General features: G+C 44.0%; 1 protein-coding gene across 5 annotated transcripts in view; it reads left to right on the forward strand.

The window, feature by feature from the left end:
• The window catches only part of LOC128635681 (NACHT, LRR and PYD domains-containing protein 1b allele 2), a 351139-nt gene that overhangs the window by 143097 nt on the left and 187141 nt on the right, over positions 1-20901 (forward strand). For all 5 annotated transcript variants that reach the window (XM_053688805.1, XM_053688804.1, XM_053688802.1 and 2 more), the window contains one exon: positions 13705-13931. In XM_053688805.1, coding sequence (XP_053544780.1) covers positions 13705-13931 — 227 coding nt within the window. The remainder of the gene's footprint in view (positions 1-13704; positions 13932-20901) is intronic.

Raw genomic sequence — 20901 nt, forward strand, 5'->3', positions numbered from 1 at the left:
GGGGGAGAGAGTGAGAGAAAAAGAGGGGGAAGTGGGAATGAGAGAGTGAGAGCTAAAGATGGAGAAAGTGAGGGTGAGAGAATAAGAGATAAAAAGGGAGGAAATGAGGGGGGAGAGAGTGAGAGATAAAGAGGTGGGAAGTGGGGGTGAAAGAGTGAGAGATAAAGTGAGGGTGGAAGTGGGGGGAGAGAGTAAGAGATAAAGAGGGGGAAGTGAGGGAGGAGAGAGTGAGAGATAAAGAGGGAGTAAGTGGGGGGGGGGGTAAGAGATAAAGAGGGGGTAGATGTGAGGTGGAAAGAGTGAGAGATAAAGAGGAGGAAGTGAGGAGGGAGAGGGTGATAGATAAAGAGCAAGGAAGTGAGGGAGGAGAGTGAGAGATAAAAAGGGAGAAAGTGAGGGGGAGAGAAAGTGAGAGATAGAGGGAGGAAGTGAGGGGAGAGAGAGTGAGAGATAAAGAGGGAGGAAGTGGGGGTGTGAGAGTGAGAGATAAAGAGGTGGGAAGTGGGGGTGAGAGAGTGAGAGATAAGAGGGAGGAAGTGAGGGGGGAGAGAGTGAGAGATAAAGAGGGGGAAGTGAGGAGAAGAGAGTGAGAGATAAAGAGGGGATGGAAGTGAGGGGGGAGAGAGTGAGAGATAAAGTGGTAGGATGTGAGGGGGAGAGAGTGAGAGATAAAGAGTGAGAAGGTGAGGGGGATAGAGTGAGAGATAAAGAGGGAGGAAGTGAGGGGGAGAGAGTGAGAGATAAAGAGGGGGAAGTGAGGGGAGAGAGAGAGTGAGAGATAAAGAGGAGGAAGTGAGGGGGAGAGAGTGAGAGATAAAGAGGAGGAAGTGAGGGGGAGAGGGTGAAAGATAAAGAGGGAGGAAGTGAGGGGGAGAGAGTGATAGATAAAGAGGGAGGAAGTGAGGGGGAGAGAGTGATAGATAAAGAGGGAGGAAGTGAGGGGGGAGACAGTGAGAGATAAAGAGGCTGTGGAAGTGATGGGGGGAGTGAGAGATGAAGTGAGGGGGGAGAGAGTGAGTGATAACAAAGGGGAAAGGAGTGCGAGAGAGTGAGAGAGAAGAGAGTGAGAGATAAAGAGGGGTGAAGTGAAAAGAGAGAGAGTGAGAGATAAAGAGGGAGGAAGTGAAAAGAGAGAGAGTGAGAGATAAAGAGGGAGGAAGTGAAAAGAGAGAGAGTGAGAGGTAAAGAGGGAAGAAGTTAAAAGAGAGAGAGTGAGAGGTAAAGAGGGAGGAAGTGAAAAGAGAGAGAGTGAGAGATAAAGAGGGAGGAAGTGAAAAGAGAGAGAGTGAGAGATAAAGAGGGAGGAAGTGAAAAGAGAGAGAGTGAGAGGTAAAGAGGGAAGAAGGGAAAAGAGAGAGAGTGAGAGGTAAAGAGGGGTGAAGTGAAAAGAGAGAGAGTGAGAGGTAAAGAGGGGTGAAGTGAAAAGAGAGAGAGTGAGAGGTAAAGAGGGGTGAAGTGAAAAGAGAGAGAGTGAGAGATAAAGAGGGAGGAAGTGAAAAGAGAGAGAGTGAGAGATAAAGAGGGAGGAAGTGAAAAGAGAGAGAGTGAGAGATAAAGAGGGAGGAAGTGAAAAGAGAGAGAGTAAGAGGTAAAGAGGGAGGAATTGAAAAGACAGAGAGTGAGAGGTAAAGAGGGAGGAAGTGAGGGGGAAGAGAGTGAGAGATAAAGAGGGAGGAATTGAAAAGAGAGAGAGTGAGAGGTAAAGAGGGAGGAATTGAAAAGAGAGAGAGAGAGAGATAAAGAGGGAGGAAGTGAAAAGAGAGAGAGTGAGAGATAAAGAGGGAGGAAGTGAAAAGAGAGAGAGTGAGAGGTAAAGAGGGAGGAATTGAAAAGACAGAGAGTGAGAGGTAAAGAGGGAGGAAGTGAGGGGGAAGAGAGTGAGAGATAAAAAGGGAGGAATTGAAAAGAGAGAGAGTGAGAGGTAAAGAGGGAGGCATTGAAAAGAGAGAGAGTGAGAGATAAAGAGGGAGGAAGTGAAAAGAGAGAGAGTGAGAGATAAAGAGGGAGGAATTGAAAAGAGAGAGAGTGAGAGATAAAGAGGGAGGAATTGAAAAGAGAGAGAGTGGGAGGTAAAGAGGGAGGAATTGAAAAGAGAGAGAGAGAGAGATAAAGAGGGAAGAAGTTAAAAGAGAGAGAGTGAGAGGTAAAGAGGGAGGAAGTGAAAAGAGAGAGAGTGAGAGATAAAGAGGGAAGAAGTTAAAAGAGAGAGAGTGAGAGGTAAAGAGGGAGGAAGTGAAAAGAGAGAGAGTGAGAGGTAAAGAGGGAGGAATTGAAAAGACAGAGAGTGAGAGGTAAAGAGGGAGGAAGTGAGGGGGAAGAGAGTGAGAGATAAAGAGGGAGGAATTGAAAAGAGAGAGAGTGAGAGGTAAAGAGGGAGGAATTGAAAAGAGAGAGAGTGAGAGATAAAGAGGGAGGAAGTGAAAAGAGAGAGAGTGAGAGATAAAGAGGGAGGAAGTGAAAAGAGAGAGAGTGAGAGATAAAGAGGGAGGAATTGAAAAGAGAGAGAGAGTGAGAGGTAATGAGGGAGGACGTGAAAAGAGAGAGAGTGAGAGGTAAAGAGGGAGGAATTGAAAAGACATAGAGTGAGAGGTAAAGAGGGAGGAAGTGAGGGGGAAGAGAGTGAGAGATAAAGAGGGAGGAATTGAAAAGAGAGAGAGTGAGAGATAAAGAGGGAGGAAGTGAAAAGAGAGAGAGTGAGAGATAAAGAGGGAGGAATTGAAAAGAGAGAGAGTGAGAGATAAAGAGGGAGGAATTGGAAAGAGAGAGAGTGGGAGGTAAAGAGGGAGGAATTGAACAGAGAGAGAGAGAGAGATAAAGAGGGAGGAAGTGAAAAGAGAGAGAGTGAGAGATAAAGAGGGAGGAAGTGAAAAGAGAGAGAGTGAGAGGTAAAGAGGGAGGAATTGAAAAGACAGAGATTGAGAGGTAAAGAGGGAGGAAGTGAGGGGGAAGAGAGTGAGAGATAAAGAGGGAGGAATTGAAAAGAGAGAGAGTGAGAGGTAAAGAGGGAGGAATTGAAAAGAGAGAGAGTGAGAGATAAAGAGGGAGGAAGTGAAAAGAGAGAGAGTGAGAGATAAAGAGGGAGGAATTGAAAAGAGAGAGAGTGAGAGATAAAGAGGGAGGAATTGAAAAGAGAGAGAGTTGGAGGTAAAGAGGGAGGAATTGAAAAGAGAGAGAGAGAGAGAGAGATAAAGAGGGAAGAAGTTAAAAGAGAGAGAGTGAGAGGTAAAGAGGGAGGAAGTGAAAAGAGAGAGAGTGAGAGATAAAGAGGGAAGAAGTTAAAAGAGAGAGAGTGAGAGGTAAAGAGGGAGGAAGTGAAAAGAGAGAGAGTGAGAGATAAAGAGGGAGGAAGTGAAAAGAGAGAGAGTGAGAGGTAAAGAGGGAGGAATTGAATAGACAGAGAGTGAGAGGTAAAGAGGGAGGAAATGAGGGGGAAGAGAGTGAGAGATAAAGAGGGAGGAATTGAAAAGAGAGAGAGTGAGAGGTAAAGAGGGAGGAATTGAAAAGAGAGAGAGTGAGAGATAAAGAGGGAGGAAGTGAAAAGAGAGAGAGTGAGAGATAAAGAGGGAGGAAGTGAAAAGAGAGAGAGTGAGAGATAAAGAGGGAGGAAGGGAAAAGAGAGAGAGTGAGAGGTAAAGAGGGGTGAAGTGAAAAGAGAGAGAGTGAGAGGTAAAGAGGGGTGAAGTGAAAAGAGAGTGAGAGGTAAAGAGGGGTGAAGTGAAAAGAGAGAGAGTGAGAGATAAAGAGGGAGGAAGTGAAAAGAGAGAGAGTGAGAGATAAAGAGGGAGGAAGTGAAAAGAGAGAGAGTGAGAGATAAAGAGGGAGGAAGTGAAAAGAGAGAGAGTGAGAGATAAAGAGGGAGGAAGTGAAAAGAGAGAGAGAGAGAGAGAGAGAGAGAGAGAGAGAGGGAGGAAGTGAAAAGAGAGAGAGTGAGAGATAAAGAGGGAGGAAGTGAAAAGAGAGAGAGTGAGAGATAAAGAGGGAGGAAGTGAAAAGAGAGAGAGTGAGAGGTAAAGAGGGAAGAAGTTAAAAGAGAGAGAGTGAGAGGTAAAGAGGGAGGAAGTGAAAAGAGAGAGAGTGAGAGATAAAGAGGGAGGAAGTGAAAAGAGAGAGAGTGAGAGATAAAGAGGGAGGAAGTGAAAAGAGAGAGAGTGAGAGGTAAAGAGGGAAGAAGGGAAAAGAGAGAGAGTGAGAGGTAAAGAGGGGTGAAGTGAAAAGAGAGAGAGTGAGAGGTAAAGAGGGGTGAAGTGAAAAGAGAGAGAGTGAGAGGTAAAGAGGGGTGAAGTGAAAAGAGAGAGAGTGAGAGATAAAGAGGGAGGAAGTGAAAAGAGAGAGAGTGAGAGATAAAGAGGGAGGATGTGAAAAGAGAGAGAGTGAGAGATAAAGAGGGAGGAAGTGAAAAGAGAGAGAGTGAGAGGTAAAGAGGGAGGAATTGAAAAGACAGAGAGTGAGAGGTAAAGAGGGAGGAAGTGAGGGGGAAGAGAGTGAGAGATAAAGAGGGAGGAATTGAAAAGAGAGAGAGTGAGAGGTAAAGAGGGAGGAATTAAAAAGAGAGAGAGAGAGAGATAAAGAGGGAGGAAGTGAAAAGAGAGAGAGTGAGAGATAAAGAGGGAGGAAGTGAAAAGAGAGAGAGTGAGAGGTAAAGAGGGAGGAATTGAAAAGACAGAGAGTGAGAGGTAAAGAGGGAGGAAGTGAGGGGGAAGAGAGTGAGAGATAAAGAGGGAGGAATTGAAAAGAGAGAGAGTGAGAGGTAAAGAGGGAGGAATTGAAAAGAGAGAGAGTGAGAGATAAAGAGGGAGGAAGTGAAAAGAGAGAGAGTGAGAGATAAAGAGGGAGGAATTGAAAAGAGAGAGAGTGAGAGATAAAGAGGGAGGAATTGAAAAGAGAGAGAGTGGGAGGTAAAGAGGGAGGAATTGAAAAGAGAGAGAGAGAGAGATAAAGAGGGAGGAAGTTAAAAGAGAGAGAGTGAGAGGTAAAGAGGGAGGAAGTGAAAAGAGAGAGAGTGAGAGATAAAGAGGGAAGAAGTTAAAAGAGAGAGAGTGAGAGGTAAAGAGGGAGGAAGTGAAAAGAGAGAGAGTGAGAGATAAAGAGGGAGGAAGTGAAAAGAGAGAGAGTGAGAGGTAAAGAGGGAGGAATTGAAAAGACAGAGAGTGAGAGGTAAAGAGGGAGGAAGTGAGGGGGAAGAGAGTGAGAGATAAAGAGGGAGGAATTGAAAAGAGAGAGAGTGAGAGGTAAAGAGGGAGGAATTGAAAAGAGAGAGAGTGAGAGATAAAGAGGGAGGAAGTGAAAAGAGAGAGAGTGAGAGATAAAGAGGGAGGAAGTGAAAAGAGAGAGAGTGAGAGATAAAGAGGGAGGAAGGGAAAAGAGAGAGAGTGAGAGGTAAAGAGGGGTGAACTGAAAAGAGAGAGAGTGAGAGGTAAAGAGGGGTGAAGTGAAAAGAGAGAGAGTGAGAGGTAAAGAGGGGTGAAGTGAAAAGAGAGAGAGTGAGAGATAAAGAGGGAGGAAGTGAGGGGGAAGAGAGTGAGAGATAAAGAGGGAGGAAGTAAAAAGAGAGAGAGTGAGAGGTAAAGAGGGAGGAATTGAAAAGAGAGAGAGTGAGAGGTAAAGAGGGAGGAATTGAAAAGAGAGAGAGAGAGAGAGAGATAAAGAGGGAGGAAGTGAAAAGAGAGAGAGTGAGAGATAAAGAGGGAGGAAGTGAGGGGGAAGAGAGTGAGAGATAAAGAGGGAGGAAGTGAAAAGAGAGAGAGTGAGAGGTAAAGAGGGAGGAATTGAAAAGAGAGAGAGTGAGAGGTAAAGAGGGAGGAATTGAAAAGAGAGAGAGAGAGATAAAGAGGGAGGAAGTGAAAAGAGAGAGAGTGAGAGATAAAGAGGGAGGAAGTGAAAAGAGAGAGAGTGAGAGGTAAAGAGGGAGGAATTGAATAGACAGAGAGTGAGAGGTAAAGAGGGAGGAAGTGAGGGGGAAGAGAGTGAGAGATAAAGAGGGAGGAATTGAAAAGAGAGAGAGTGAGAGGTAAAGAGGGAGGAATTGAAAAGAGAGAGAGTGAGAGATAAAAAGGGAGGAAGTGAAAAGAGAGAGAGTGAGAGATAAAGAGGGAGGAATTGAAAAGAGAGAGAGTGAGAGATAAAGAGGGAGGAATTGAAAAGAGAGAGAGAGAGAGAGATAAAGAGGGAAGAAGTTAAAAGAGAGAGAGTGAGAGGTAAAGAGGGAGGAAGTGAAAAGAGAGAGAGTGAGAGATAAAGAGGGAAGAAGTTAAAAGAGAGAGAGTGAGAGGTAAAGAGGGAGGAAGTGAAAAGAGAGAGAGTGAGAGATAAAGAGGGAGGAAGTGAAAAGAGAGAGAGTGAGAGGTAAAGAGGGAGGAATTGAAAAGACAGAGAGTGAGAGGTAAAGAGGGAGGAAGTGAGGGGGAAGAGAGTGAGAGATAAAGAGGGAGGAATTGAAAAGAGAGAGAGTGAGAGATAAAGAGGGAGGAAGTGAAAAGAGAGAGAGTGAGAGATAAAGAGGGAGGAAGTGAAAAGAGAGAGAGTGAGAGATAAAGAGGGGTGAAGTGAAAAGAGAGAGAGTGAGAGGTAAAGAGGGAGGAAGTGAAAAGAGAGAGAGTGAGAGATAAAGAGGGAGGAAGTGAAAAGAGAGAGAGTGAGAGATAAAGAGGGAGGAAGTGAAAAGGGAGAGAGTGAGAGGTAAAGAGGGAAGAAGGGAAAAGAGAGAGAGTGAGAGGTAAAGAGGGGTGAAGTGAAAAAGAGAGAGAGTGAGAGATAAAGAGGGGTGAAGTGAAAAGAGAGAGAGTGAGAGGTAAAGAGGGAGGAAGTGAAAAGAGAGAGAGTGAGAGTAAAGAGGGAGGAAAAGAGGGAGGAAGTGAAAAGAGAGAGAGTGAGGTAAAGAGGGAGGAATTGAAAAGAGAGAGAGTGAGAGATAAAGAGGGAGGAAGTGAAAAGAGAGAGAGTGAGAGATAAAGAGGGAGGAAGTGAAAAGAGAGAGAGTGAGAGATAAAGAGGGAGGAAGGGAAAAGAGAGAGAGTGAGAGGTAAAGAGGGGTGAAGTGAAAAGAGAGAGAGTGAGAGGTAAAGAGGGGTGAAGTGAAAAGAGAGAGAGTGAGAGATAAAGAGGGAGGAAGTGAAAAGAGAGAGAGTGAGAGATAAAGAGGGAGGAAGTGAAAAGAGAGAGAGTGAGAGATAAAGAGGGATGAAGTGAAAAGAGAGAGAGTGAGAGATAAAGAGGGAGGAAGTGAAAAGAGAGAGAGTGAGAGGTAAAGAGGGGTGAAGTGAATAGAGAGAGAGTGAGAGGTAAAGAGGGGTGAAGTGAAAAGAGAGAGAGTGAGAGATAAAGAGGGAGGAAGTGAAAAGAGAGAGAGTGAGAGATAAAGAGGGAGGAAGTGAAAAGAGAGAGAGTGAGAGATAAAGAGGGAGGAAGTGAAAAGAGAGAGAGTGAGAGATAAAGAGGGAGGAAGTGAAAAGAGAGAGAGTGAGAGATAAAGAGGGAGGAAGTGAAAAGAGAGAGAGAGAGAGGGAGGAAGTGAAAAGAGAGAGAGTGAGAGATAAAGAGGGAGGAAGTGAAAAGAGAGAGAGTGAGAGATAAAGAGGGAGGAAGTGAAAAGAGAGAGAGTGAGAGATAAAGAGGGAGGAAGTGAAAAGAGAGAGAGTGAGAGATAAAGAGGGAGGAAGTGAAATGAGAGAGAGTGAGAGGTAAAGAGGGAGGAATTGAAAAGAGAGAGAGTGAGAGGTAAAGAGGGAGGAATTGAAAAGAGAGAGAGAGAGAGAGAGATAAAGAGGGAGGAAGTGAAAAGAGAGAGAGTGAGAGATAAAGAGGGAGGAAGTGAGGGGGAAGAGAGTGAGAGATAAAGAGGGAGGAAGTGAAAAGAGAGAGAGTGAGAGATAAAGAGGGAGGAATTGAAAAGAGAGAGAGTGAGAGATAAAGAGGGAGGAATTGAAAAGAGAGAGAGAGAGAGAGAGATAAAGAGGGAAGAAGTTAAAAGAGAGAGAGTGAGAGGTAAAGAGGGAGGAAGTGAAAAGAGAGAGAGTGAGAGATAAAGAGGGAAGAAGTTAAAAGAGAGAGAGTGAGAGGTAAAGAGGGAGGAAGTGAAAAGAGAGAGAGTGAGAGGTAAAGAGGGAGGAAGTGAAAAGACAGAGAGTGAGAGGTAAAGAGGGAGGAAGTGAAAAGAGAGAGAGTGAGAGATAAAGAGGGAGGAAGTGAAAAGAGAGAGAGTGAGAGATAAAGAGGGAGGAAGTGAAAAGAGAGAGAGTGAGAGATAAAGAGGGGTGAAGTGAAAAGAGAGAGAGTGAGAGGTAAAGAGGGAGGAAGTGAAAAGAGAGAGAGTGAGAGATAAAGAGGGAGGAAGTGAAAAGAGAGAGAGTGAGAGATAAAGAGGGAGGAAGTGAAAAGGGAGAGAGTGAGAGGTAAAGAGGGAAGAAGGGAAAAGAGAGAGAGTGAGAGGTAAAGAGGGGTGAAGTGAAAAGAGAGAGAGTGAGAGGTAAAGAGGGGTGAAGTGAAAAGAGAGAGAGTGAGAGGTAAAGAGGGGTGAAGTGAAAAGAGAGAGAGTGAGAGATAAAGAGGGAGGAAGTGAAAAGAGAGAGAGTGAGAGATAAAGAGGGAGGAAGTGAAAAGAGAGAGAGTGAGAGATAAAGAGGGAGGAAGTGAAAAGAGAGAGAGTGAGAAATAAAGAGGAGGAAGTGAGGGGGGAGAGAGTGAGAGATAAAGAGGGAGGAAGTGAAAAGAGAGAGAGTGAGAGATAAAGAGGGAGGAATTGAAAAGAGAGAGAGAGTGAGAGGTAATGAGGGAGGAAGTGAAAAGAGAGAGAGTGAGAGGTAAAGAGGGAGGAATTGAAAAGACAGAGAGTGAGAGGTAAAGAGGGAGGAATTGAAAAGAGAGAGAGTGAGAGGTAAAGAGGGAGGAATTGAAAAGAGAGAGAGAGAGAGAGAGAGAGAGAGAGAGAGGGAGGAAGTGAAAAGAGAGAGAGTGAGATATAAAGAGGGAAGAAGTTAAAAGAGAGAGAGTGAGAGGTAAAGAGGGAGGAAGTGAAAAGAGAGAGAGTGAGAAATAAAGAGGAGGAAGTGAGGGGGGAGAGAGTGAGAGATAAAGAGGGAGGAAGTGAAAAGAGAGAGAGTGAGAGATAAAGAGGGAGGAATTGAAAAGAGAGAGAGAGTGAGAGGTAATGAGGGAGGAAGTGAAAAGAGAGAGAGTGAGAGGTAAAGAGGGAGGAATTGAAAAGACAGAGAGTGAGAGGTAAAGAGGGAGGAAGTGAGGGGGAAGAGAGTGAGAGATAAAGAGGGAGGAATTGAAAAGAGAGAGAGTAGGAGGTAAAGAGGGAGGAATTGAAAAGAGAGAGAGAGAGATAAAGAGGGAAGAAGTTAAAAGAGAGAGAGTGAGAGGTAAAGAGGGAGGAAGTGAAAAGAGAGAGAGTGAGAGATAAAGAGGGAAGAAGTTAAAAGAGAGAGAGTGAGAGGTAAAGAGGGAGGAAGTGAAAAGAGAGAGAGTGAGAGGTAAAGAGGGAGGAATTGAAAAGACAGAGAGTGAGAGGTAAAGAGGGAGGAAGTGAGGGGGAAGAGAGTGAGAGATAAAGAGGGAGGAATTGAAAAGAGAGAGAGTGAGAGGTAAAGAGGGAGGAATTGAAAAGAGAGAGAGTGAGAGATAAAGAGGGAGGAAGTGAAAAGAGAGAGAGTGAGAGGTATAGAGGGAGGAAGTGAAAAGAGAGAGAGTGAGAGGTAAAGAGGGAGGAAGTGAAAAGAGAGAGAGCGAGAGCTAAAAAGGGAGGAAGTGAAAAGAGAGAGAGTGAGAGATAAAGAGGGAGGAAGTGAAAAGAGAGAGAGTGAGAGATAAAGAGGGAGGAAGTGAAAAGAGAGAGAGTGAGAGGTAAAGATGGAGGAATTGAAAAGAGAGAGAGTGAGAGATATAGAGGGAGGAATTGAAAAGAGAGAGAGTGAGAGGTAAAGAGGGAGGAATTGAAGAGAGAGAGAGAGAGAGAGAGAGAGAGAGAGGGAGGAAGTGAAAAGAGAGAGAGTGAGATATAAAGAGGGAAGAAGTTAAAAGAGAGAGAGTGAGAGGTAAAGAGGGAGGAGGTGAAAAGAGAGAGAGTGAGAAATAAAGAGGAGGAAGTGAGGGGGGAGAGAGTGAGAGATAAAGAGGGAGGAAGTGAAAAGAGAGAGAGTGAGAGATAAAGAGGGAGGAATTGAAAAGAGAGAGAGAGTGAGAGGTAATGAGGGAGGAAGTGAAAAGAGAGAGAGTGAGAGGTAAAGAGGGAGGAATTGAAAAGAGAGAGAGTGAGAGATAAAGAGGGAGGAAGTGAGGGGGAAGAGAGTGAGAGATAAAGAGGGAGGAATTGAAAAGAGAGAGAGTGAGAGGTAAAGAGGGAGGAATTGAAAAGAGAGAGAGTGAGAGATAAAGAGGGAGGAAGTGAAAAGAGAGAGAGTGAGAGGTAAAGAGGGAAGAAGTTAAAAGAGAGAGAGTGAGAGGTAAAGAGGGAGGAAGTGAAAAGAGAGAGAGTGAGAGATAAAGAGGGAGGAATTGAAAAGAGAGAGAGTGAGAGATAAAGAGGGAGGAATTGAAAAGAGAGAGAGTGGGAGGTAAAGAGGGAGGAATTGAAAAGAGAGAGAGTGAGAGGTAAAGAGGGGTGAAGTGAAAAGAGAGAGAGTCAGAGGTAAAGAGGGAGGAAGTGAAAAGAGAGAGAGAGAGTGAGAGGTAAAGAGTGAGGAATTGAAAAGACAGAGAGTGAGAGGTAAAGAGGGAGGAAATGAAAAGAGAGAGAGAGAGTGAGAGGTAAAGAGTGAGGAATTGAAAAGAGAGAGAGTGAGAGATAAAGAGGGAGGAAGTGAAAAGAGAGAGAGTGAGAGGTAAAGAGGGAGGAAGTGAAAAGAGAGAGAGAGAGTGAGAGGTAAAGAGTGAGGAATTGAAAAGAGAGAGAGTGAGAGATAAAGAGGGAGGAAGTGAAAAGAGAGAGAGTGAGAGGTAAAGAGGGAGGAAGTGAAAAGAGAGAGAGTGAGAGATAAAGAGGGAGGAATTGAAAAGAGAGAGAGTGAGAGATAAAGAGGGAAGAAGTTAAAAGAGAGAGAGTGAGAGGTAAAGAGGGAGGAAGTGAAAAGAGAGAGAGTGAGAGATAAAGAGGGAGGAAGTGAAAAGAGAGAGAGTGAGAGATAAAGAGGGAGGAAGTGAAAAGAGAGAGAGTGAGAGGTAAAGAGGGAGGAAGTTAAAAGAGAGAGAGTGAGAGATAAAGAGGGAGGAAGTGAAAAGAGAGAGAGTGAGAGGTAAAGAGGGGAGAAATGAAAAGAGAGAGAGTGAGAGGTAAAGAGGGGTGAAGTGAAAAGAGAGAGAGTGAGAGGTAAAGAGGGGTGAAGTGAAAAGAGAGAGAGTGAGAGATAAAGAGGGAGGAAGTGAAAAGACAGAGAGTGAGAGGTAAAGAGGGAGGAAGTGAAAAGACAGAGAGTGAGAGGTAAAGAGGGAGGAATTGAAAAGAGAGAGAGTGAGAGATAAAGAGGGAGGAAGTGAAAAGAGAGAGAGTGAGAGGTAAAGAGGGAGGAATTGAAAAGAGAGAGAGTGAGAGATAAAGAGGGAGGAAGTGAAAAGAGAGAGAGTGAGAGGTATAGAGGGAGGAAGTGAAAAGAGAGAGAGTGAGAGATAAAGAGGGAGGAATTGAAAAGAGAGAGAGAGTGAGAGGTAAAGAGGGAGGAAGTGAAAAGAGAGAGAGAGTGAGAGGTAAAGAGGGAGGAAGTGAAAAGAGAGAGAGTGAGAGATAAAGAGGGAGGAAGTGAAAAGAGAGAGAGAGTGAGAGATAAAGAGGGAAGAAGTTAAAAGAGAGAGAGTGAGAGATAAAGAGGGAGGAAGTGAAATGAGAGAGAGTGAGAGGTAAAGAGGGAGGAAGTGAAAAGAGAGAGAGTGAGAGGTAAAGAGGGAGGAAGTGAAAAGAGAGAGAGTGAGAGATAAAGAGGGAGGAAGTGAAAAGAGAGAGAGTGAGAGATAAAGAGGGAGGAAGTGAAATGAGAGAGAGTGAGAGGTAAAGAGGGAGGAAGTGAAAAGAGAGAGAGTGAGAGGTAAAGAGGGAGGAAGTGAAAAGAGAGAGAGTGAGAGGTAAAGAGGAAGGAAGTGAAAAGAGAGAGAGTGAGAGGTAAAGAGGGAGGAAGTGAAAAGAGAGAGAGTGAGAGATAAAGAGGGGTGAAGTGAAAAGAGAGAGAGTGAGAGATAAAGAGGGGTGAAGTGAAAAGAGAGAGAGTGAGAGATAAAGAGGGAGGAAGTGAAAAGAGAGAGAGTGAGAGATAAAGAGGGGTGAAGTGAAAAGAGAGAGAGTGAGAGATAAAGAGGGAGGAAGTGAAAAGAGAGAGAGAGTGAGAGATAAAGAGGGTGGAAGTGAAAAGAGAGAGAGTGAGAGATAAAGAGGGAGGAAGTGAAAAGAGAGAGAGTGGGAGGTAAAGAGGCCCATTTAACAAGCTTGTGGGCCCGTGTTATTGGTGAGTCTACAGACTCGCCAGACACACAAGTTATGAAGCAGTAGTCACAAAGACCGCTGCTCCATAACCTGTCCACCTGCTCTGAGCAGGCGGACAGGAATCGATGGAAATCAACCCGATCAAGTACGATCGGGTTGATTGGCACCCCCCTGCTGGCAGTCCATTGGCCGCGAGTCTGCAGGGGGCGGCGTTGCACCAGCAGCTCTTGTGAGCTGCTGGTGCAATGCTGAATATAGAGAGCGTATTGCTCGCCGTATTCAGCGATGTCTTGCGGACCTGATCCGCAGTGTCAGATCAGGTCCGCATGACATTTGATAAATAGGGGCCAAAGAGGGAGGAATTGAGGTGGGAAGAGTAAGAGATAAAGAGGGGGGATTGAGGGGGAGTTAGTGAGAGATACAGAGGGAGGAAGTGAGGGGGGCTGACTTATTTTACAACTGTCACCATGAGCGCACATTAGACAAATGACCAGTGAGGGGGGGACTTATTTTACAACTGTCACCATGAGCGCACATTAGACAAATGACCAGTGAGGGGGGGACTTATTTTACAACTGTCACCATGAGCGCACATTAGACAAATGACCAGTGAGGTGGGGACTTATTTTACAACTGTCACCATGAGCGCACATTAGACAAATGACCAGTGGGGGGGGGGACTTATTTTACAACTGTCACCATGAGCGCACATTAGACAAATGACCAGTGAGGGGGGGACTTATTTTACAACTGTCACCATGAGCGCACATTAGACAAATGACCAGTGAGGGGGGGGACTTATTTTACAACTGTCACCATGAGCGCACATTAGACAAATGACCAGTGAGGGGGGGGACTTATTTTACAACTGTCACCATGAGCGCAAATTAGACAAATGACCAGTGAGGGGGGGACTTATTTTACAACTGTCACCATGAGCGCACATTAGACAAATGACCAGTGAGGGGGGGGACTTATTTTACAACTGTCACCATGAGCGCACATTAGACAAATGACCAGTGAGGGGGGGACTTATTTTACAACTGTCACCATGAGCGCACATTAGACAAATGACCAGTGAGGGGGGGACTTATTTTACAACTGTCACCATGAGCGCACATTAGACAAATGACCAGTGAGGGGGGGACTTATTTTACAACTGTCACCATGAGCGCACATTAGACAAATGATTTACTCTTCTTGCTTTATCTTGTGGCTACAAACCACTATAAAATAATATAATAAAAATAAAATCTCTAGTTGCACTTCCTCAGACTAATACATTAAATATCCTTCCATAGACTAAATCTTAAATCTGAAGGTCTTTTCTGCTGTTCTGAAACAAGAATTCAGTTCCTGGTGACATCACCAGTGGTTATTGACTATGCTCTTCAGTCCTGGAACACATATTTTAATGACATCGAGAAGCAAGGCTATGAGATGGCTGGTCCTCTGTTCAACATCAGGATTGGTTCAGATCCTACTGTGGTGAAATCCGTATACCTACCTCATAATTTGTGTCTGAAAGGTAAGTTACAACTGGTATAGTAAAATCTTTTAGTTAAAGTTTGTTTGCTAGTAATGTTTATATAAGCTAATTAATAGCCTGTGATTTTATGTGAACATAATTAGCTTCCTAGAAACTCAACACATTTTAATATTAAATACAAGTAAAAAAAAAAAAAAAAAAAAAAAAAAAAACACATTAGTAGATACTATCGTTATAGAGTAAAAAATGGCAGGTATATATATTATCACACACCACACCACTGTGTATCAGGTACATATATATTGTCACACACACACCACTTTGTATCAGGTACATATATATTGTCACACACACCACTGTATATCAGGTACATACATTGTCACACACACCAATGTGTATCAGGTACATATATATTGTCACACAAACCACTGTATATCAGGTACATACATTGTCACACACACCACTGTGTATCAGGTAGATATATATTGTCACACACACCACTGTATATCAGGTACATACATTGTCACACACACCACTGTGTATCAGGTACATATATATTGTCACACACACCACTGTATATCAGGTACATACATTGTCACACACACCACTGTGTATCAGGTACATATATATTGTCACACACACCACTGTATATCAGGTACATACATTGTCACACACACCACTGTGTATCAGGTACATATATATTGTCACACACACCACTGTGTATCAGGTACATATATATTGTCACACACACCACTGTACATCAGGTACATATATATTGTCACACACACACACCACTGTGTATCAGGTACATATATATTTCACACACCACTGTGTATCAGATACATATATATTTCTCACACCACTGTGTATCAGGTGCATATGTATTGTCACACACACACCACTTTGTATCAGGGGCATATATATTGTCACACACATCACTGTTTATCAGGTACATATATATTGTCACACACATCACTGTGTATCAGGTACATATATATTGTCACACACATCACTGTGTATCAGGTACATATATATTGTCACACACCACTGTATCAGGTACCTATATATTGTCACACACACCACTGTGTATCAGGTACATATATATTGTCACACACACCACTGTATATCAGGTACATATATATTGTCACACACACACACCACTGTGTATCAGGTACATATATATTTCACACACCACTGTGTATCAGGTGCATATGTATTGTCACACACACACCACTTTGTATCAGGTACATATATATTGTCACACACACCACTGTATATCAGGTACATACATTGTCACACACACCACTGTGTATCAGGTACATATATATTGTCACACACACCACTGTGTATCAGGTACATATATATTGTCACACACACCACTGTACATCAGGTACATATATATTGTCACACACACACACCACTGTGTATCAGGTACATATATATTTCACACACCACTGTGTATCAGATACATATATATTTCTCACACCACTGTGTATCAGGTGCATATGTATTGTCACACACACACCACTTTGTATCAGGGGCATATATATTGTCACACACATCACTGTTTATCAGGTACATATATATTGTCACACACATCACTGTGTATCAGGTACATATATATTGTCACACACATCACTGTGTATCAGGTACATATATATTGTCGCACACCACTGTATCAGGTACCTATATATTGTCACGCACATTACTGTGCATCAGGTACATACTGTATATATTGTCACACACACCACTGTGCATCAGGCACGTGTATATTGTCACACACACCACTCTGCATCAGGCGCATATATATTGTCACACACAACACTGTGTATCAGGTACATATATGTTGTCCCACACACCACTGTGTATCAGGTAAATATATATTGTCACACACACCACTGTGCATCAGGTAAATGTATATTGTCACATACCACTGTGTATCAGGTAAATATATATTGTCACACACACTGCTGTGCATCAGGTGCATATATATTGTCACACACACTGCTGTGCATCAGGTACATATATATTGTCACACACACCACTGAGCATCAGGTACATTTCTCTTACTTGGTGTATTCAGTCCACGGATTCATCCTTACTTGTGGGATATTCTCAATCCCTACAGGAAGTGGCAAAGAGAGCACACAGCAAAGCTGTCCATATAGCTCCCCTCAGGCTCCGCTCCCCCAGTCATTCTCTTTGCCGCTCTAACAAGTAGCATCTCCACGGGAGGGTAAAGAGTATGTGGTGTTAGATTTGTAGTTTTTATTTCTTCAATCAAGAGTTTGTTATTTTAAAATAGTGCCGGTTTCTACTATTTACTCTGAGGCAGAAAGTGATGAAGATTTCTGCTGAGAGGAAAAAGATTTTAGCATGTTGTAACTAAAATCCATTGCTGTTCCCACACAGGACTGTTGAGTACAGGAGAACTTCAGTTGGGGGGAACAGTTTGCAGGCTTATACTGCTTAAGGTATGCTCAGTCATTTTTTCTAACAAGACTTAGTAGTGCTAGAAGACTGACAGAAATCCCATGAGGGAAGGTAAGCCATTTTCTGAGACACAGTATAGAATGATGGCTTCAGTTAAGGGCTTTAATACTGACAGACACTGTGATGGGCTAAATCGATTACTTTATTAAGGTAATCTTATATTTATTAAGCGTTTTTAGATGTTGGAAACACTTTTTGGGGACTTTTTTTACGCCTGGCATTTTGTAAGACACCTAATCTGACTCAGAAGGCCCCATAACTCTAGAGTAATGAAGGAGGGGGCCTCAATTTCGCGCCTCAATTGCGCAGTTGATTTGCAACACAGCTCCATGCAGCTTCACGTGTAGAGCCTTAAGAGTACAGGAGGACTTCAGGGAGGCTTATTTTGCACCTACAAATAACCCTAAAGGAAGGTAAAGCCACAGCAAAGACTGTGGCATTGTACTGTAGTGGGTTAAACCGGTTGTTTTCTTCATTTTGCTCCGGTTTGGGCATTAAGGGGTTAATTGATTTGAAAATTTGTGTGCAATCATTTCAAAGCATTAGGATCATTAAGATCGGATGTTTTTTGATGATTTGGTAAAAAAGTGTGTGCTTTTTATTATTTAAAGACACAGTAACATTTTTTCAAAAAGTATTTTTTTTCGATATTTTAGTGTTGTCTGAGTCTGTCAAACATGTCTGAGCCTTCAGATAGACCTTGTTCTTTATGTTCAAAAGCCATGGCAGTACCCCCATTGCATTTATGTTTAAAGTGTGCCAAAACATCTAAGCATTTTAAAGATCATCTAGTGACAATTAAAAATACTGCCCAAGATGATTCCTTAACGGAGGGTAATGAGGATAGTCCTTCTTCCTCCCCCCACGTGTCTACTCCAGTTACGCCCGCGCAAGCGATGCCTAGTACCTCTAGCGCATTGGCCCCTATTACTTTACAACAATTAGCAGCAGTTATGGATAATTCTCTTGCAGCTCAGTTTTAAATACAGAGGATGAGCAATCAGACGCTGTGGATAATTTATCTGTAGTACCCTCACAAAACTCAGAAATAGCAGTGAGGGAAGGTCTGTCTGAGGGAGAAATTTCAGATACAGGAAAAGTTTCTCAGCGGGCAGATTCAGATTCCTTAGCGTTTAAATTTAAGCTGGAACACCTCCGGGTGCTGCTTAAGGAGGTTTTAGCTACGCTAGATGATTGTGACCCCATGGTGGTCCCAGAAAAATTGTGTAAGATGGACAGGTTTTTAGAGGTCCTTGTTTACACTGAGGCATTTCCGATCCCAAAGAGGGTGGCGGATATTGTGACTAGGGAGTGGGAGAGACCAGGTGTACCCTTTGTTCCCCCCCCTATCTTTAAGAAAATGATCCCCATAAACGACCCCAGACGGGACGAGTGGCAGACGGTCCCTAAGGTAGAGGGGGCTGTTTCAACACTTGCTAAGCGTACAACTATACCAATAGAGGACAGTTGTGCTTTCAAAGATCCTATGGATAAAAAATTGGAAGGATTGCTGAAGAAAATTTTTGTTCAGCAAGGTTTTCTACTTCAACCAATTGCCTGCATAATTCCTGTAACTACTGCAGCGGCTTTTTGGTTTGAGGCCCTGGAGAAGTCGCTCCAGAGGGAGACTTCATACGATGAGGTCATGGATAGAATTAATGCTCTAAAGCTGGCTAATTCTTTTATCACTGATGCCACTTTCCAGTTAGCTAAGCTAGCGGCGAAAAACTCAGGTTTTGCCATCATGGTGCGAAGAGCGCTTTGGCTCAAATCATGGTCGGCGGATGTGTCGTCCAAGACAAAACTGCTAAATATTCCCTTCAAGGGGAAGACCCTTTTTGGCCCAGAGCTGAAAGAAATTATTTCAGATATCACTGGGGGCAAGGGTCATGCCCTTCCACAAGATAGGCCGTTTAAGGCCAAAAACAAGGCTAATTTTCGCTCCTTTCGCAACTTCAGGAGCGGACCTGCTGCAACCTCTGCTGTCACAAAGCAAGATAACGCTTCCCAGCCCAAAGCAACCTGGAAACCCTTGCAGGGCTGGAACAAGGGTAAACAGGCCAAAAAGCCTGCTCCTGCTCCCAAGACAGCATGAAGGGGTAGCCCACAATCCGGGACCGGATCTAGTAGGGGGCAGACTTTCTCTCTTTGCTCAGGCTTGGGCAAGAGACGTTCCGGATCCCTGGGCATTAGAAATAGTTGCTCAGGGGTACCTTCTAGAATTCAAGGATTCTCCCCCAAGGGGAAAGTTCCACAGTTCTCGTTTGTCTTCAGTCCAAACAAAGAAACAGGTGTTCTTACGCTGTGTAGAAGATCTCCTAAAAATGGGAGTAATACACCCAGTTCCAATTGCAGAACAAGGACTGGGCTTTTACTCAAACCTGTTCGTAGTTCCCAAAAAGGAGGGAACTTTCAGGCCAATCCTGGATCTAAAGATTCTAAACAAATTCCTCAGAGTTCCGTCTTTCAAGATGGAAACCATTCGGACAATCTTGCCGATGATCCAGGAAGGTCAATATATGACTACCGTGGATCTAAAGGATGCGTACCTACATATTCCTATCCACAAAGATCACCATCAGTTCCTAAGGTTCGCCTTTCTGGACAAACATTACCAGTTCGTGGCCCTTCCTTTCGGGTTGGCCACCGCTCCCAGAATTTTCACAAAGGTGCTAGGGTCATTGCAGTAGCACCTTACCTAGACGACATATTAATTCAGGCGTCGTCTTTCCACAGAGCCAGGGCTCATACGGACATTGTTCTGGCCTTTCTAAGGTCTCATGGGTGGAAGGTGAATGTAGAAAAGAGTTCTCTGTCCCCGCTTACAAGGGTTCCCTTCCTGGGAACACTAATAGACTCAGTAGAAATGAAAATCTTTCTGACAGAGGTCAGGAAGTCCAAACTGATGAACACCTGCCGAGTTCTTCATTCCATTCCTCGGCCTTCTGTGGCTCAGTGCATGGAGGTAATTGGTTTAATGGTGGCGGCAATGGACGTAGTCCCTTTTGCCCGAATTCATCTCAAATCACTGCAACTGTGCATGTTCAAGCAGTGGAATGGGGATTACGCAGATTTATCTCCTCAAATACAAATGGACCAGAAAACCAGAGACTCTCTTCTCTGGTGGTTGTCTCAAGATCACCTGTCTCAGGGAATGAGTTTCTGCAGACCGGAGTGGATCATTGTCACGACCAATGCCAGTCTGTTAGGCTGGGGTGCGGTCTGGAACTCCCTGAAGGCTCAGGGCCTATGGTCTCGGGAAGAATCTCTTCTCCCGATAAATATTTTGGAGCTGAGAGCGATATTCAACATGCTCCAAGCATGGCCTCAACTAGCGGAGTCCAAATTCATCAGATTTCAGTCGGACAACATCACGACTGTAGCGTACATCAATCATCAGGGAGGAACAAAGAGTTCCCTGGCGATGAAGGAAGTAACCAAAATCATCAAATGGGCGGAGGATCACTCCTGCCATCTATCTGCAATTCATATCCCAGGAGTAGACAACTGGGAGGCGGATTATCTGAGTCGTCAGACTTTCCATACGGGGGAGTGGGAACTCCACCCGGAGGTCTTTGCTCAGCTAACCCAGCTATGGGGCATTCCAGAATTGGATCTGATGGCGTCCCGTCAGAACACCAAACTTCCCCTTTACAGATCCAGATCCAGGGATCCTAAGGCGGCATTGATAGATGCATTAACAGCGCCTTGGTCATTCAGTCTAGCTTATGTCTTTCCACCGTTTCCTCTTCTCCCTCGGCTAATAGCCAGAATCAAACAGGAGAAGGCTTCGGTAATTCTGATAGTGCCTGCGTGGCCACGCAGGACTTGGTATGCAGACCTAGTGGACATGTCATCGGTCCCACCATGGAAACTGCCATCAAGGCAGGAACTTCTAATCCAAGGTCATTTCAAGCATCCAAATCTAGTTTCTCTGCAACTGACTGCTTGGAGATTGAACGCTTAATCCTAGCTAAGCGGGGTTTCTCTGAATCAGTTATAGATACTCTGATACAGGCCAGAAAGCCTGTCATTAGGAAAATTTACCATAAGATATGGCGGAAATATCTTTGGTGGTGTGAATCCAAGGCTTACTCGTGGAGTAAGGTTAGGATTCCAAGGATATTGTCTTTTCTCCAAGAAGGTTTGGAGAAAGGTCTGTCAGCTAGTTCCTTAAAGGGACAGATATCTGCTCTGTCTATCCTGTTACACAAGCGTCTGGCAGCTGTACCAGACGTTCAGGCGTTTGCACAGGCCCTAGTTAGAATCAAGCCTGTCTACAGACCTGTGGCTCCTCCATGGAGTCTAAATTTAGTTCTTTCAGTTCTTCAAGGGGTTCCGTTTGAACCTTTGCATTCCATAGATATTAAGTTATTATCTTGGAAAGTTTTGTTTTTGGTAGCTATTTCTTCTGCTCGAAGAGTTTAAGAATTGTCTGCTTTACAGTTTAATTCACCCTATCTGGTGTTCCATGCAGATAAGGTTGTTTTGCGTACTAAACCTGGTTTCCTTCCAA

This window comes from Bombina bombina, chromosome 7 (assembly GCF_027579735.1).
Source record: "Bombina bombina isolate aBomBom1 chromosome 7, aBomBom1.pri, whole genome shotgun sequence".
Taxonomy (NCBI): domain Eukaryota; kingdom Metazoa; phylum Chordata; class Amphibia; order Anura; family Bombinatoridae; genus Bombina; species Bombina bombina.